At 41.5% G+C, this 18,953-nt stretch overlaps 1 protein-coding gene across 2 annotated transcripts in view; it reads left to right on the forward strand.

The window, feature by feature from the left end:
- The window catches only part of slc27a1a (solute carrier family 27 member 1a), an 81,931-nt gene that overhangs the window by 60,428 nt on the left and 2,550 nt on the right, over positions 1 to 18,953 (forward strand). The window contains exons 7-11 of one of the 2 annotated variants that reach the window (XM_060942528.1): positions 1,105 to 1,314; positions 1,925 to 2,051; positions 5,726 to 5,902; positions 11,429 to 11,593; positions 11,771 to 11,917. In XM_060942528.1, coding sequence (XP_060798511.1) covers positions 1,105 to 1,314; positions 1,925 to 2,051; positions 5,726 to 5,902; positions 11,429 to 11,593; positions 11,771 to 11,917 — 826 coding nt within the window. The remainder of the gene's footprint in view (positions 1 to 1,104; positions 1,315 to 1,924; positions 2,052 to 5,725; positions 5,903 to 11,428; positions 11,594 to 11,770; positions 11,918 to 18,953) is intronic. The other variant, XM_060942529.1, reaches the window with a different exon arrangement.

Genomic DNA, 18,953 nt, shown 5'->3' on the forward strand with positions numbered 1-18,953 from the left:
CTCTATTGTGTTACTGCTAGTGTGTACAGTTGATCATGTTTGTGTCACTTTTCTTGTAGCTCATGATGTGGATAAACCCATTATTTGATGTACACAATTCTTAGTGGCTCAGCCAAATTTTATTAGATAGCGGCTCAAATTGGCTTACAAAATTATTGGCTGGCGGCGGCTCAAATTCTAAATGGCGGTTTTAGCGGCGCCTGGCGGCGGCTTCGGGGTCTAAACAGCAGTAGTAATATTGCTATTATTATTCTATCCACATTCACTAGATATGTGCAGTTGTGTGCTCTGATTGGCTACTCTACTACTAGGCTATCAGCTCATATACCATGAGTAGAGAAGAACAAAATGGTGGAGCGTGTTGCTGAACCAACCGAGGATGAAATAAAAACTCAGAAACAAAACCTCAAAAAAAAGCAATAAAATATGGAATGAAAGTATTTGATGGTAAGAACATCTCATTTTAATTATTTTTCCAGAATTATTATTTTAGCATTTTTCACAAATTGCTCGTCATTTCGCCGGTTTGTTTACATTCTAAGCGGACATGATTTCGTCGGACGTTTTGTATGAAGTTTTTATTCATCGAAGCTGCAAAAAATAAAAATGCTCAGTTTCTCAAAATCCAGTGAAATGTGGATAGAATAAAACAGTTATTCCACTCAATCTCGTCGTACATGGCTTATAGCCAACTCGGTGCTATGCGCCTCGTCAGCGATCAGCTCATGTACGACTCGATTTTGTAGAATAACTGTTAATTTTTCGATACTGATAGTAGTATTTAGAAACAGTAGGAGGAGGAGGAGTATTAGAATTAGCAGTAGAACCGGAAATAATGTTAGTACTCGCAGTAGTAATAGTAGTGTTAATAGTATTAGTAGTAGTATGAATTGTGGTAATGGTAGTAAAATTAATAATAGACGTACTAGTACCAATAATAGTGATGATAGTAGTAGTAGTAGTAGCAGTAGTAATAGTACCATGTTTTGTAGAACTACCTACTTCCTTCAGCACTGCCGATTACACCCCTGAGTATTTTGGAGTTTGACGTTCCAGTTTGACATGAAGTCGATAATTCTGCTCGATGTTCTTGTGTTCCTCCAGGTGGTGCAGTACATAGGCGAGATCTGCCGCTACCTGCTGTCTCAGCCTGTGCGCCCGTCAGAGCGCGGGCACCGTGTGCGCCTGGCTATGGGTAACGGGCTCCGCCCCAGCGTGTGGGAGGCCTTCACTCAGCGCTTCGGCATTAAACAGATCGGCGAGTTCTACGGAGCCACCGAGTGTAACTGCAGCATCGCCAACATGGATGGCAAGGTTGGGCGCTACAGTCAGTCAAAGCTGCTCCTTTCAGGGCTGTTTTTTATTTACTGAATGGAGACTGAACATGGAATAATCCGAGCAGAGATGTTTTAAGAAGGAAAAATTAAATTTTTATAAAATTGTATTTAAGAAAATGAAAACAGTATGCTATGGAGTGAGTGAGTATTCATAGAAGTCGTATAACAAGAACCACAGATGTGGTTTGTGGCACATGTGGTCTGGGTTGCCAGGTCCACATATTTCCTGTTACTTTTGGTTTCAATTTGATTAATCTCTTTGCTTACGATAAGCTAAATAGTAGACAATGAATGCATAGTATTGTATTTATTTTAATTGTTGTAGTTGTAGTAAATGCATACATCAAAGAACTAGACTGTTTTTAGTGTATGAATTCACCTCTTGTGTGTCAAAACTTGTTAAATACAAAAATACTAGTGTAATAATACTTGAGTAAAACTGTCATACTGTCACACTTATTCCAAAATATTCTTATTTTATTGTTAATCAGAATGAATGTGTTCTCTTTTGCATACCTGGCAACCCTGTGTATAGTCATTTCCTATGTGGCGATTTTGAGTGCTTTATTCTTATGGCTCCCCTGCAGGTGGGATCGTGTGGTTTTAACAGCATGATTCTGCCGAACATCTACCCCATCCGTCTAGTGAAGGTCAACGAAGAGACCATGGAGCTGGTGAGGAATAAGGACGGACTTTGTGTCCCGTGTCAGCCAGGTGAGTTTTCCATCCTCAGTGCAAGTCTGTAGATTTATACAGGGATGAGAATTTTCCGCGGAATTCCGAGTTTTTCCCACTGAAAATGTCATTTTTGTGAAACGTGTAAATCCGTTGAGAATTTTTTTTGGGGGGTCGGCACGAGGCGAGGCTTGTGGTGGCACAAGCAGGCAGGACCAACCGACCGACTGCCAGCATCTTTCAGCAACGCTCATCGCAAAATTAGTTGCAGCTGTGATAACGGAAATCGTCATTGCTTTCTTCAATATTTATGCTAACGACAACTCACGACGATTTCCGGCAACACACACTTTCTCACACACACACCTCTCACGCAAGCGCACAGCGCATAGGCAGCAATCTGCCGGCAACGTTCAAACATCTTGGCTGACCTGTCGCTGTGAGTTGCACTTCATTTCCATTACTGTTTTCTCATCTCATCTCATTATCTCTAGCCGCTTTATCCTGTTCTACAGGGTCGCAGGCAAGCTGGAGCCTATCCCAGCTGACTACGGGCGAAAGGCGGGGTACACCCTGGACAAGTCGCCAGGTCATCACAGGGCTGACACATAGACACAGACAACCATTCACACTCACATTCACACCTACGGTCAATTTAGAGTCACCAGTTAACCTAACCTGCATGTCTTTGGACTGTGGGGGAAACCGGAGCACCCGGAGGAAACCCACGCGGACACGGGGAGAACATGCAAACTCCACACAGAAAGGCCCTCGCCAGCCACGGGGCTCGAACCCGGACCTTCTTGCTGTGAGGCGACAGCGCTAACCACTACACCACCGTGCCACCCCATTACTGTTTTCTGTATGGGTATTACTGGTTTTCAAGCATTTCATACTCCATCGTTTGCCATAGTTTCTAACAAGAGCAGCATTTGTTGCGAGTGCAGGGAAAGGCCTACCGGCATTCTAGTAACATTTATTTGGCTCCACTCGTATGTAAAACGCATCACACATTTCTAAGCATTTTCATCTCCCATCTGTTAAGCATTGTCTGGTCTAGGAAAAACACGTACAAACCGGTTATTTCTAACGTCAAGTTTATTTAGTTCTAGCATTTTTATAACACAAAATAGTTTTTAGTAACTCATCGCGCGAACTCCACATACTTCCTGTTTGTTGCGAGAAACTGAGGGACTGTACCATTGGCTTGTTATGGAGGGGTTTCGCGGGTGTTTGGTAGAACGGACTATTTTAATGGGGGTGTTTTACTGGTGTTGGGGAAACATGTATTTTACTATGCACTGAAGGGTTTTTGGTTAAAGAAAATTATTTTGGATGTTTGTATATTTTGTGTTTGTTTCTTTTTAAATTGTTATTTTGTATTTAGGATGTCATTATTTAGTTGATTGATTAATTTTGCAATTTGGGCTCAACTGTGGGCGGGGCTGCAGGTATGTAAGCTCTGCAGTAGCTCCAGAGCCTCAGTTGTGGTTGGAACGTCTTGTTTGAAGGTGCTGTGGTTTGGCTGACTAATAGTTTTGTTCAGGGTCTTTTTTTTTTTTTTATTTAGTCTGGCAAACTTGAAGCCTCCTTTATTTTTTTTTCTTATTTTTTGTTTGTATGGTTTTCTTTTTGGCAATTTGAACCTTTGGTTGGCGCACTGTAAATATTTGCACTATTTTAAGAAAAGTTTTGAAAATGGAAAAAATAAAAAATATATTTTTGGAGGAAGAAGTTTTCCGGCTCTCTGTCTGCTCCACTGCCGTCCATCCTTGCAACAAGTTTATAAACGTTTTAAACCATCATTGAATTTGAAGTCATTTATTTATGTATGCATGCATGCACGCACGCACGCACGCACTCACGTACGTACGTACCCACCCTCCCCGATTCCAAAAAAGTTGGGACAAAGTACAAATTGTAAATAAAAACGGAATGCAATGATGTGGAAGTTTCAAAATTCCATATTTTATTCAGAATAGAACATAGATGACATATCAAATGTTTAAACTGAGGAAATGTATCATTTAAAGAGAAAAATTAGGTGATTTTTTTTTAAATTTCATGGCAACAACACATCTCAAAAAAGTTGGGACAAGGCCATGTTTACCACTGTGAGACATCCCCTTTTCTCTTTACAACAGTCTGTAAACGTCTGGGGACTGAGGAGACAAGTTGCTCAAGTTTAGGGATAGGAATGTTAACCCATTCTTGTCTAATGTAGGATTCTAGTTGCTCAACTGTCTTAGGTCTTTTTTGTCGTATCTTCCGTTTTATGATGCGCTAAATGTTTTCTATGGGTGAAAGATCTGGACTGCAGGCTGGCCAGTTCAGTACCCGGACCCTTCTTCTACGCAGCCATGATGTTGTAGTTGATGCAGTATGTGGTTTGGCATTGTCATGTTGGAAAATGCAAGGTCTTCCTTGAAAGAGATGTCATCTGGATGGGAGCATATGTTGCGCTAGAACCTGGATATACCTTTCAGTATTGATGGTGTCTTTCCAGATGTGTAAGCTGCCCATGCCACACGCACTAATGCAACCCCATACCATCAGAGATGCAGGCTTCTGAACTGAGTGCTGATAATAACTTGGGTCGTCCTTCTCCTCTTTAGTCCGAATGACACGGCGTCCCTGATTTCCATAAAGAACTTCAAATTTTGATTCGTCTGACCACAGAACAGTTTTCCACTTTGCCACAGTCCATTTTAAATGAGCCTTGGCCCAGAGAAGACGTCTGCGCTTCTGGATCATGTTTAGATACAGCTTCTTCTTTGAACTATAGAGTTTTAGCTGGCAACGGCGGATGGCACGGTGAATTGTGTTCACAGATAATGTTCTCTGGAAATATTCCTGAGCCCATTTTGTGATTTCCAATGCAGAAGCATGCCTGTATGTGATGCAGTGCCATCTAAGGGCCCGAAGATCACGGGCACCCAGTATGGTTTTCCGGCCTTGACCCTTATGCACAGAGATTCTTCCAGCTTCTCTGAATCTTTTGATGATATTATGCACTGTAGATGATGATATGTTCAAACTCTTTGCAATTTTACACTGTCGAACTCCTTTCTGATATTGCTCCACTATTTGTCGGCGCAGAATTAGGGGGATTGGTGATCCTCTTCCCATCTTTACTTCTGAGAGCCGCTGCCACTCCAAGATGCTCTTTTTATACCCAGTCATGTTAATGACCTATTGCCAATTGACCTAATGAGTTGCAATTTGGTCCTCCAGCTGTTCCTTTTTTGTACCTTTAACTTTTCCAGCCTCTTATTGCCCCTGTCCCAACTTTTTTGAGATGTGTTGCTGTCATGAAATTTCAAATGAGCCAATATTTGGCATGAAATTTCAAAATGTCTCACTTTCGACATTTGATATGTTGTCTATGTTCTATTGTGAATACAATATCAGTTTTTGAGATTTGTAAATTATTGCATTCCGTTTTTATTTACAATTTGTACTTTGTCCCAACTTTTTTTGAATCGGTGTTGTATGTATGCATGCATGCATGCAAGGGGGATTGTGAATTGGACAGATGCCCCCTAGACTGGCCAGGCATTTCAGAGTTTTTTTTTTTTTTTTTTAATAAATGTCCCATTCTCATCCCTGTTTATAAGCTGGAGTAATCCTCGACATTGTAACTATGTGCATCTAGGATTAATCCATGTTTTGTTTTTTTTCTAATTTTCCAAAATGTGTTCTGTTCAGTGCAGCTGTTTCACTGTTCAACTCCATCACCGTCTCATTCCCAGGAGAACCCGGGCTTCTGGTGGGGAAAATCAACCAGCAGGATCCACTGCGTCGCTTTGATGGTTATGCCAATCAGGAGGCCACCAAGAAGAAGATCGCACATGATGTTTTCAAGAAAAACGACTCTGCGTACCTATCAGGTGAGTCACCTCAGAACTATAGATTGTTACACTGCGTCTTGGGCGACCTCATTTTGATTTTACCCTTTTTGATTAAACTTTGTTAGTTCTGCTCCACCAAGTTGATTGGACGAGCTGCGTTCCAAGAGTGCTGGTATGTCCTTTAAAAACACTGGGGTGTTTATACTGTGTGCATCACTCCTCCGTTCGTCTCTGTTCGTCACGTAAAATTCCACTTCCTAGTTTGAAACCGTTACTACAGTCAAATTAGTGACATCATCATCAGCAGACATGGCAAAGAGTACTTTTCAGGAAAGTAACTTTTGACTTAAACAAGATCAACTGTGAGCTACTGCTCACTTGCATATCCCCCTGCTCTCGCTTATGTCAGAATGCAAGCAATCGAAGGAATAGGACACTTCTTATGAATGTTGACTTCAACAAATAATGAACCCTGAAACAAGTCGGTAAAGAGCAGTCTCTCCCCCCAGGGATTTCAAATAGCATCCCGGTAAACTGTCATTTTGAAACAGCATTTTGCTTCTTGAAATGGTGTCAAAATCCACGCTGTATGTTTCATAAATACATTCAGTTGGTAAACAGGAAGTTGATGTTCGACAGACCTGAAAACGGTATAGAACCCCAAGCTGAAGCTCACTACCAAATATCAAGCAGTTGTGATTTGTAGTTGCTGAGAAAAGTGTTAGGAAAATTTTGTAAAGCCACACTATGTTTCGTAAATGCATTCAGTCGGTAAACAGGAAGCTGATGTGCGACAGACCTGAAAACGATATACAGGGTATAGAACCCCAAGCTGAAGTTTGGTACCAAGTGGCTACGATTTGTGGTTGCTGAGAAAAGTGTTAGGAAAATTTTGTAAATCCACACTATGTTTCGTAAATACATTCACTCGGTAAACAGGAAGTCGATGTTCGACAGACCTGAAAACGGTATACAAGGTATAGAACCCCAAGCTGAATTTTGATACCAAGTACCAAGTGGCTATGATTTGTGGTTGCTGAGAAAAATGGTGTTTCGGACAGACTGAGATATGGACAGGCGGACAGAGGTAAACAGGGCTGTGAAAAATTCACGGAATTCCGCAAATTTGATCGCAAAAATACAAATTTTATAAATCGTCTATTTTTGCAAAAAAAAAATTTAGGGGGCGGGGGTACTCTGCTAATGGTTAGGGACCGTAATCGCTGACGAGTATATTGTTTACTGGATTGGGGGGGAATCGAACACCAGGTGCCTCTGTATTTTACGACATCATACAAGTTATATATACGACATTGTAGACCGTTTTACGACACAGCGCCATTTTCTTTCTTACCATTTTCGGGTTACTCTTTTCAAACACGTGCTGACAATATAGCTTGTGATTAAGTGAAGATAAAAGATTTTTTCGGTGTGTCTGGGTCACAGAGAGACGTTGTACAAAGGGAGGATGACGATAATGACGATGTGAAAAAAGTAGACAAGGAAAACGGTATCAAGAATCCGTGGAATTGGCGGTGGCTGGAATTTAAAGTCAGAAACGAATATCTTTATGAACACATCCGACAGATCAAGGAACCAGGCAAGGCGTACTGCACGTTATGCCATCAGGATGTAAAATGCGGATCAGGAGGAAGAACACGCTCGGTCGATCATGGAAAGAAACCCACAGAACTGCTGAAATTAAAGCTGTCATATTACAGATTAGCAAGTACTTGTATCTTATTTTCATATTTGTCTTGATCACGCATGATACTTTTTACTAAATGTTTATTACACAACTCCTCTCTGGGGGGAGGAAGGGTAACAGGAGGACAGAGGATGGGACGGAGCGCTAGCCTAGCCTAGCCTGACAAAAAGCAATACTGGACAATGTGCAATACCTCTCCTGCTGGCCTTTTTTTTTTTTTTTTTTTTTTTTTTTCTTTTTTCTTCCCCCCTCTTTTCCCATAACTTATTCTTTTTTATATTTGTATATCTCATCTCATTATCTCTAGCCGCTTTATCCTGTTCTACAGGGTCGCAGGCAAGCTGGAGCCTATCCCAGCTGACTACGGGCGAAAGGCGGGGTACACCCTGGACAAGTCGCCAGGTCATCACAGGGCTGACACATAGACACAGACAACCATTCACACTCACATTCACACCTACGGTCAATTTAGAGTCACCAGTTAACCTAACCTGCATGTCTTTGGACTGTGGGGGAAACCGGAGCACCCGGAGGAAACCCACGCGGACACGGGGAGAACATGCAAACTCCGCACAGAAAGGCCTTCGCCGGCCCCGGGGCTCGAATCCGGACCTTCTTGCTGTGAGGCGACAGCGCTAACCACTACACCACCGTGCCGCCCTATATTTGTATATGTAAATGCTTAATTTAATTTATCTAGAAGCTTTCTCTATTTTCTATTCTCTGTTTATCCTGTAATGATGCTGCTGGTATTTTAATTTCCCTGAGCGAACCCTCCCAAAGGGATCAATAAAGTTCTATCTAATCTAATCTAGCCGTGTTATAACTTTTATTTTTAATTTGCCACACTGATTGTCGTGTAAATGCATGCCCCATAATTTATTATACCCCTGTCCTTCGGAGTGGGGGTATAGTAATTATGGATGTTCGTCAAATGAAAAGGAAGAAAGGAAGCTGATTTTAATGAGCGTGTATAAATAATAGCTGATGAGCTGTAAAGCGAATGTGGTTTCTTCAGGATCGATTTCCTCTACACTGCAGCTAAACTGTTTGTGCACTCAATGATTTTTCCACACTTGCTGTTCTACAAGCTGATCCCAGGCAAGTGTGACTACATGGAAACTATTATGCACCCTTTACAAACAATCTGTGAAAATTCTGGATATACAAACAAACAAAGAACTACCACCATTGTAGCACTATTCAAAAGCATAACCTGACTTCTATTTCTTTTTTTTTTTTTATAAAGATGTGTGCTTTAAGTGCATATTCTGGACCAATTTCATTTTTTTTTTTATATGAAAGAATGTCCCTTTACACACTCATCCAGAAGGGTAATTTTGCGCAAGGCCATCTGTCTACAGCAGAAAAAAATAAAATAAAACGCGTATGGAAAAATCCCAAGGGAGTCTGGAGCCAGATTCATGACGTTACGTGCGTTACCTGTCCGGTCTTTTGGGAAACGATGAGTACTAATCCCATCAAGATTTTTTGGACTTAATTAAATATGCATTAGTACCTGTCTTAAATGCATCCATATTTAGAGCAGTGGGAAATTCAGACACTAGTAGAGAGCGCCACATCCTACTTGTTCTAGGAATATAGGAAGAGAGATGGAGCTTGGTGTTAGACTTTGGTATGTTCACAGCATCTGGGTGACCACTCAAAGTCGATCGAGTTCCTCTTCCTCTGGGTAGGCAATACTCCGCTCAGCTTGACAGATGGTTGCAGGAAGTAATGACAGGAGAAAATACACAGTGAAGCGATGTTTCTCCTGCACTTCAGAGGGAACATGCCCACTCTCAGGGGTCATTAATGTTTAAAAGGCAGAGAGCTTTCTTCTGCAGTTGGTCTAATAACTTTAGTGCCGTGGTACCTGCTCCGCTCCATATTGGGGAAGGATACTCCACGAGGGGTCGAACAGAAGCCTTGTAAATGATGTGAGCTTGTAAGGGAAGTAGATTACTTGTATGACCCAAGATGTCGGGTGGCTCCGCACAGGTTTCAGCTTACTTTTCAGAAAAAAAAAATAGAGGAAGGTGATTTTTTTTTTTATTTTTATAAGATTCACTTTCTGTTGATCATCTCAGTTTTACTTGCATTGAAAGTGACCCGCACCAGCTGGAAGCTCACTTCAATTTTATCTAAGTCACCTTGGAGACTCTGAACTCTCTGTGGTTTTATGACCCAGATTATTTTTGGCAACGTGGAGTGTAGTCATCTGCAGACAGGTGCAAATCATTTTCTAGCTGGGAAGCTTTGAATGTATAAAAATCTCTTCTCATAAAGAGAAAAAAGTCCTATTCACACTTTTTTTTTCTTCTAAGTTTCTTTAAAACCAGACAAGTGTGCTGTAAAAGTTTTGACAAAGTAAACTTTCACTCCATTGTAGGAGCATGTTTACAAATGAAAGCGTAAATGTTGTAGCTGATGAATGGTCATATTCACGGATGGAGATGTATAACAAGGTCCGGGCCATCAACACCTACGCCCTGCCGGTCATCAGATATCCTGCTGGCTTAGTAAGCTGGCTGAAGGAGGAGATGGAGGCCACTGACATCAGGATAAGAAATCTCCTGACAATGCACGGAGGGTTTCACCTCAAGTCCAGCATCCTGAGGTTGTATACTAAGAGGAATGATGGTGGCCAAGGACTAGTGAGTGTCGGAGCTACTATCCAGGATGAACCAACAAAGATCCACGAGTACATCAGGGAGATGGACCCAAATTATGAAGTGCTTTGTGAATACCTCAGGCAGCAGAAACCCGAGAAGGAAGTGCAAGAGGAACCATGATGGAAAGACAAACCACTGCATGGGATGTACCACTGGCAGATAGAAGTGGCTGATTATTGAAAAATCCTACCAGTGGCTGGATAAAGATGAACTGAAAGGCAGCACAGAGGCACTAATCATAGCTGCACAAGATCAATAGACTCCGGGGTCTACCACACGAGGCAGGACCCCAGGTGCAGACTGTGCAAAGATGCCCCAGAGACAATCCAGCACACAACAGCAGGGTGTAAGATCCTAACAGGAAGAGTGTACATAGAACGCCATAATCAAGTGGCTGGCATAGTGTACAGAAACATCTGTGCTGAGTATGGACTGGAAGTCCCAAGGTCAAAGTGGGACGTACCTCTGAAGGTGGTTGAGAATGACCAAGCTAAGATCCTGTGGGACTTCCAGATACAGACGAACTGGTAATGGCTAGCCAACTGGACATGGTAGTGGTGGACAAATGGGAGAACAAGGCTGTAGTGATGGATGTGGCAATACCAAGTGACCGTGACATCAGGAAAATGGAACTTGAGAAGCTCAAGAAGTATCAAGGGCTGAAAGAAGAGCTAGAAAAGATGTGGAAGACGAAGACAACAGTGGTCCCGGTGGTGATAGGAGCCCTTGGTGCAGTGACACCCACCCCCCACCCCCAAACTGGGAGAGTGGCTCCAACAGATCCTAGGAACAACATCTGCGATCTCTGTCCAGAAAAGCGCAGTTGTAGGAACAGCTAGGATACTGCATGGGACCCTCAAACTCCCAGGCCTCTGGTAGAGGACTCAAGCTTGAGGGGGGAGGGGGAAAGATCACCCAAAGGAGGGGCAAGTGGGGAATATTATTTTTATTTTTGTAGGTTTATCTAGATAACTTGCCTCAGTGCTGGTGACATCTACAGTCTAGTTGTTGCGTTTCTCCCTTTATTTTGACCTCTTGATACAAGAGACACTGAATAAAATGTCACCTGTGTAGTGTACTAAAATCTTTGTGTGTATGTATGAAGACACTGAAAGGAAAGTAGTGAATGTCTAAAGTAGTGATTTACGTCTAAAGCGTCATGCTGCGTCTTTCTGACTTCAGGTGATGTTCTGGTGATGGATGAACTGGGCTACATGTACTTCCGGGACCGCAGTGGGGACACATTTCGCTGGAAGGGTGAAAACGTCTCCACTACTGAAGTGGAAGGAACTCTGAGCAGCCTGCTGGGCCAGAAGGATGTTGCAGTATACGGAGTCACTGTGCCAGGTCAGGGCATTGCTTCAGGAAAGAAACTAGTGGCGATGAACATTTTGAAGTCAGTTTTATAGTCGATGACTGACGAGCAGATTTGATCCCAGTGTTAACTGCTCAATATTTCAAATCGACTCCGGTCCATGAGAGGAAATGATTGTAGTGATTTTACGAAGGTGTAAATTATTACAGGTGTGGAGGGAAAAGCAGGGATGGCCGCCATCGTTGACTCCGCAGAGAGCTTTAACTGTGAATCCTTTCTCCGAGAAGTCCAGAAAGTGCTGCCTTCATACGCTCGGCCAGTTTTTCTCCGCATCTCTCCACAAGTAGACACTACAGGTGAGTTACTGCTTCACCTCACAGCATCAACAGACCTGCCAACCTTTTATACATTTTATATTAGAGTTATGCATTTTAACGTTTTCAGACTACCATACAAGTCATCGCTTAGAAATGCGCCAAGAGAGAAATGTTTTTTCCCCACTAATAAACTGCAATTGACACATGAATGTGAAGTGATTTTGACAGTTTCACAGGTGATTTAAAATGATACTGATTGACCCCTTGGAAGCTCCGCTCCACCCCTTCCCCCATCTCACATTGGTTAGTGCGCTCATCCTGATTTGATTTTCCTGCTTGAAAGATGTGTTCATGCTTTCTGTCAGGAAGCTAGTGGTTAGAGAAGCAGCTTTGGGACCAAAAGGTCACCAGTTCAATTCCCTGGACCAGCAGGAATAGCTGAAGTGCCCTTGAGCAAGGCACCTAACCCCCCCTAACTGCTCCCTGGGCTGCTCTGGGTATGTTGTACATCACTCTGGATAAAAGCGTCTGTGAAATTCCATTAATGTAATGTCATGTCCGGAAATGAAGAACCGGAGATGTTCTACGTCCCACTTTAAGTGTCCTGAATAGAAATCTGTGGGAAAAGTCTAGAACACCTTAGTTGGTGGGTGCATGCACACACCCTGCCCCCTCCTCAAAAAGAGAGTCATGTGACAAACCGGGAAATGCACAGTTGTGTATGTGTCATAGGAGTAGAGCGACCTTGGGGGGTAAGGCTTTTTAAACCTTATTTTGGAGCCAAAGTCAATAAACCTTTTGGGGGGGGTGCATCAGATTTGACTGGTGATTTCTCTATATGCGTTTTTTATTCTATAAGTGCAATTATGGCTCTCGCCAGATTCGTTTAGATAGACGCTTGGTCTTGTTGGCGTGAAATAACTGCCTGGGTGAGTTACCAAGATGGTCACTGAGTGGCAATACTTGCCTGTAAGGACTTTATACTACCATTCAAAAGTTTGGGGTCACCCAGACAATTTTGTGTTTTCCATGAAAAGTCACACTTATTTACCACCATAAGTTGTAAAATGAATAGAAAATATAGTCAAGACATTTTTCTGGCCATTTTGAGCATTTAATCGACCCCACAAATGTGATGCTCCAGAAACTCAATCTGCTCAAAGGAAGGTTATTTTTATAGCTTCTCTAAAGAGCTAAACTGTTTTCAGCTGTGCTAACATGATTGTACAAGGGTTTTCTAATCATCCATTAGCCTTCTGAGGCAATGAGCAAACACATTGTACCATTAGAACACTGGAGTGAGAGTTGCTGGAAATGGGCCTCTATACACCTATGGAGATATTGCACCAAAAACCAGACATTTGCAGCTAGAATAGTCATTTACCACATTAGCAATGTATAGAGTGGATTTCTGATTAGTTTAAAGTGATCTTCATTGAAAAGAACAGTGCTTTTCTTTCAAAAATAAGGACATTTCAAAGTGACCCCAAACTTTTGAACGGTAGTGTACATCAGTGTAAATCTGACCTGGCTGACATTTAGACAAGCATATAGTTAACACTTAGTTTTTTTGGCTGGAAATAATGATCAAAAGGAGCATTTCTGTTTTATGGCAGGAAAAAGTGTGAAATCGAGCAAATAATTTTAACAGTAATGTTAAGGTGATTTAAAAACGGTGTTTGAACAGATCAGCAGTGAAAAGTGACCGGTGTGTTATATAGAGGATATTACACGGAGTGAAGATATGAACTTTATCTTTGAGTGGTGAATATACATTTCATGAGTGAGCGAGTGATGTACAGTATTTTTCAACAGGAAAAGATAAACTTCATATCTTCACCCCACCGTGTAATGTTCTTTATATTATATGGACACATCCACACAAAAAATAAATACGCAAGTTAATCCAAAGAATTTTAATTCTGAACCGGTTCGCCATTTTGACAACGCATGTCTAGTCAGCAGGAAAACACTGGGAGTGACATAAGAGTGAAATATCGGGAATTATTATACATACCGGACACTTTTTCAATGGAATAAAAACATGTTCTAGTCCCTTCTAGTAGGTTTCATTCATTTGGTTTGATAGCATGCAATATTGTTAGCATTTTGCTCATCCTACGCATATTGCGTCACTCTACCCAATGGAGAGTGAGCGTTTAACATGGTTTACGATATTGCATGGTTGTCAAGACAACATGTCAGAAACGTAAAACTTCCACGCTAGCGAGCGACTGTGACACTTTGTAAACAAACATGACCGCCAGGTTTGCTTCGATAAATATGGAAGATTTTGAGAGAATTTTGGCTGCCAGGTCGCTCCGTTGTGTGTAGGTGTTGATGTTGATTTTAAAAGTAACTAAGTAAATTACACGGGGAAAATAATAATAATATTTGGCTTGACTGCGCTAGCATTGGCCTTCGCCAACACTATAACACTACACCGGATGGAAGGTAACTGGACTGCCACGCTAACAGCGCCGAGTTGCGGGTAAACTAGTGTTGGCCTTTGAGAGTGTGTGTGTAGTAGTAATAGTAGTAGTAGTAATAATAATAATAATAAGTGGCTTTTTCGTGGTATATCAGATATATTCCATTCAGCTACTCGTCTTTGACCTGTTCAGTATCATGCTAGCTGAATGGAATATATCTGATATACCACTGAACGCCAGCCAATATTATTTAAATATATCACTCAGACCCATGATGTATTTTGAATGAAAAATGCAAGTATTTCAACACAAGACAAACTTCATATCTTCAAGTCAGTGTGTGATTTTTTCTTTTTATTATATCAACACATTCACAAACAAAAAAGTCCCCAAATTTATTTAAACAATTCATCGATTTCTTCACGAGTGACAGAGATTTACGTCAAGGTTTTGGTTTGCTGTGTCCCAGATGGAGCTCGGATGAAAAATACAAGTGGTGTATTTCCCAGTAATATTGGTGCTGTTTCACCAGTATAGCACAACTAGGTTCCAAAGCTTAACCATTTTGACTGCATTCATGTTACAAGCCGCATTGTTCAATTCGGATTTTTTTTATCATATTTGCCTGTCTTGATGGTTCACATTCATAATTCAGGGATGAGAGTTTTCCGCTTTTCGGCAGATTTCCGCTTTTTCTGAGCGAAAATCGATATTATGCCAAATCCGTTGAGATTTTTTTTTTTTTTTCCATTGAGGGGGGTTGGGGTATGTTCCTTCGTGATACTCAAGCGTACGACGATGTTACATGTTTACATTTTCGCCATCTTTAGTCTCGCTGAGTCTCGCGGTAGAATACGTGTTATCTACAATGTAATTGGCCAAAACGTCGCTGGCGAGAGCATGATAGCCAATCATAACAGTTCTTACAAGAGTGTGGGAGAGGACAAAAGCCAATCATAACAGTTCTTACAAAAGTACCCGCATCGTTCTATTTTCTCGAAACTTGCACATGTTCATCGTCGCTGCGCTTCAAAAATACATTTCTCTTTAGTATCGGCTTTTTTACTCAAAATGCCGAATACAATTGACAAGCGAGACGAAGCGAAGGTACGTGAAATCGATGCTGGTATAAAAAAACAGAGAGAGGACTGACAAGCTTTTGTCTTTGGCCAAAAGGCTGAAGAAGTCGTCGAAATGATTAAATGAAAATGAAAAGTGACTGACTGTGAACTGTAAATAATTGTATAAAGTGTACATAGACATTATCCCATAAACTTAGCATTCGTTTGATTTAATACATTGAACATGTATATGATGGTCAGTAAATCTGAATTAATGCTGACAGTTTTGAAAACTTAAATATTTCAAAAGACTTTGAAATCATATGCAACTAATGAGGACATGGGGTGAATTCAAACAATTCTCCTATTGATTTGAAACATATTTTCATGTAAATATATAAAAAAGACAACAGATTTTTTTTTTATCTACTACAGCTCAGATTGCAGGAAAAGTGGTTTGTAAGGCCTTATTTTTCAAAATTTTCCTGGGGGGGGTATCCCTCCCAGACCCCCGGCTTCGGGCGCCATCTTGTTTTCTGCTTTTTTGGTGACCACCCACTCTCATCCCTGATAATTACATGTGACCTGTATCTAACTGTAATGTGAACACATTGATACGTTTTTGCACGAATCATCAGAGTCCCAACCAAAAAAAAAAAAAAAAGTCATGTTTGTGAGACAACTTATGGTGTTAAAACCGACTAAATGGACCCTCTCGGAGCTAAACAGCATATTTTGCTCTGGAGGACAGCAAACCGTTCATCAGCTGCACATGATCAGGTCGAGAAGGTGAAGAAAAAGCCAGACGGCTAGCTTTCGCTGTTTTTCGCAGCTATCGTAGCTCTCTCTCTCTCTCTCGTTGTTTTGCCATGCTGGCTGATGAAGACTGCACTCAAGTGTGTGTAAAGGCAAAAAGTCGGTTTGAGTCACTTCAGCCTGGTAATGCAGGGCTGGGAAGTTTCCATCTACAGATGGATTTCTGTCTTTTGAAAAAATTCTGAAGTGGTTAAAAAAAAAATTAACTGAAAAACGTGTCTTAACCACGTATTTCAGTGTCTACTATTGCATGGTGCCTGCGTGTCTATGGGCCACCGTAGAGGAATTTCTGGCTGCAAAGCACTGCTAGACTGGTATGCAGTACGCTGAAGGTGAACGCTGTGCATAATGCAACAGTTATGTTCCATTCATCACTAAACTGGCACAGGAACTGGACTAGCGTCTGATTCAGCATGCGCAAGTTACCATATCGTGCAGCCATGGACACTGACAAACAGCAACAGCTGCCACAGGAAAAACTACAAAAACACGGTAATTCGATGCAGTCACCAACTTTTGTTGACCATCTGGGGAAATATGAGGAGCTGGGAATAAAAAAAAAAACAGGTGGCGCTGGACTTGGATAAATGAACTTGACACACTGGGATGGCCACAAAAAAAAAAAAGTTGTATCGAAAGCTCTAGTCACCAGGTTGGGCTTTGTGTATTCTGTGTTTGCGTACCATAAACCAGGGCTCCACTTCAGTGATGAGGTTTAATGGTGCTCTCTGGTGCATTCTGTTGCTATTTCTGCCAAATTGTTGTCTTCCAAGCAGTAATATTTTGGCTGAGATGGCACTAGAATGCACCAGAGAGCACCTAGAAATGCAAAATTTTCTGAGGGAGGCCCCCCAGATTCCCCCTCAATGGGAGGGGGTTTAATCCCCCTACTTCAAAGTTAATTCAAAGTTTCAGGCCCTGTCCACACGGCAACGGATTCAGGTGAATCCGATAAAGTTATCGTTTCGGCCTGGCGTCCACACGGCACTGGCGTTTTGGGTGCCCCAAAACGATATTTGAGAACGGTTTCCAGAGTGGAAAAATCTGGCAACGGTGCCGTTGCGAAGTCGTCTGGATGAGTAGAACGGATTTGTTTACGATGACGTCACAACCACATGACTAGAACAAGCAGCACTATCGCGCGCATCATTCATAACAGCAACAATGGCGGACCCCAGAGTAGTAGTAGTTTCAGTGCTGCAGTCGCTGCTAAGTTTAGCAGACAAGAGAGTCGGTTTTTCCTCGATTAGTCGCAGCCATCTTCTTGTTGTTGTGTGTTTGTTCCTGTGAGTGCTTCACGCTGGGTAGAAGAAGGGGTTTATGTGCATGCGTCCTACTTCTATTGTTCTGGGGTCTCCGATGGGACCGTCTTACAGCGCACGTAGAGGTGTGGCATGTGTATTGCATTGTTTTCAGCAAGCGTTGCGTTGCCATATGTACCTGATATTTTACTGATCCGTTGCCCATGTGGACGTGATTTTTTTTTTTTTTTTTTTTTAACCCACTAAAAAAAAAAATCTCGTCATGTGGATGTAGCCTCAGTCTTGTGATATCCCCCCCCCCCCCTTCTTTTCCCCTACTCCCATCCCTGGTAATGTGGCTGTAACCTTTGACGCTGTTTTCATCACCTGTTCTGAATTAGTCTTCACTTCCTGCTTGAGGCGAGACATCCAAGTGAAGTTAGAAATGGTGCAGATCTTTAGACTGGTCACAGAATCCTCCTGATAAAGTTTCTGCTGTTTCAGTAGAGATGCTGTGTGTGTAGTCTAGTGACTGTTAAGTTTCTTACTATTTATACCGTAAAATATCCTTTTCTTGTTGGACTTTGAAATTTTATCATTCAGTTTAATGCTTCAGCTTTGTTTTTAATCACTGGCGCAGATGCTTTAGGTTTGTTTATTTATTAATTATCCCCACAGCATATAATGTGGGGGATGCAGCCATCCATCTGTTCGTCCGTCTGTAAACGCTTTTAGTTTCTGGAGCATAACTCAAACTAATTAGGAATTTTTTTCACAAAACCTGACAGTTATGTTAAGTGATTAGAGGAGTTGTGCCTTTTGACATTTTGGGATTTCTGTGATTCCCACCCCGGTATTTCCATGGCAACCAGCTCAACTTAGAATTTGAAGGGGGCACGTGATCTTTTTTTTTTTGCACACAGCCATAGGGTGATGAGCTATTGTCATCATGCTGCATCCGTTGTCCATCCATCTGTCCACAATTCACAAAAATCACTACTACTCTGAGTTCTCAATGGCTTTTGATTCTGACTGTTTTGTTTGGAAGATCTAATCAGTCTGCATAAAAGTTCCTCCCTGGTTTTGTGATTTCTTATTAACAGGTTGCTAATTAGGCCAGTTAACGAACTTTGGGAAAATCACTACTCCTCCCTGAGTTTTTAATGCATTTTGATTGTTCTGAAGATCTAATTGTTCTTCACAAAAGTTACTATTTCATTTGTTTATTTCTCATGCAGAAATGGCTAATTAAGCTGTGTGATGAACTTTCTGCAAATTTGCTTTTCCTAGCAGAGTTCTCTGTGGGCTTTTTTTTTTTTTTTGGATTGTTTTATTTGGATGATTCACGGAAGTTACCATTGGGTTTGTTGAATTTTCATTTATAAATTGCTAATTTATTACTTAGCAGTCACCCATGGCTGTGTATTCTACTGTTGACAAGATTTTTGCACTCTTCATGTATATATTTAGCTCACTAGCCATAGTCCGATGATCTATTTTTCCGTCATCTGTCCACAATTCACAT

Source organism: Neoarius graeffei, chromosome 16, assembly GCF_027579695.1.
Source record: "Neoarius graeffei isolate fNeoGra1 chromosome 16, fNeoGra1.pri, whole genome shotgun sequence".
NCBI classification, from domain to species: domain Eukaryota; kingdom Metazoa; phylum Chordata; class Actinopteri; order Siluriformes; family Ariidae; genus Neoarius; species Neoarius graeffei.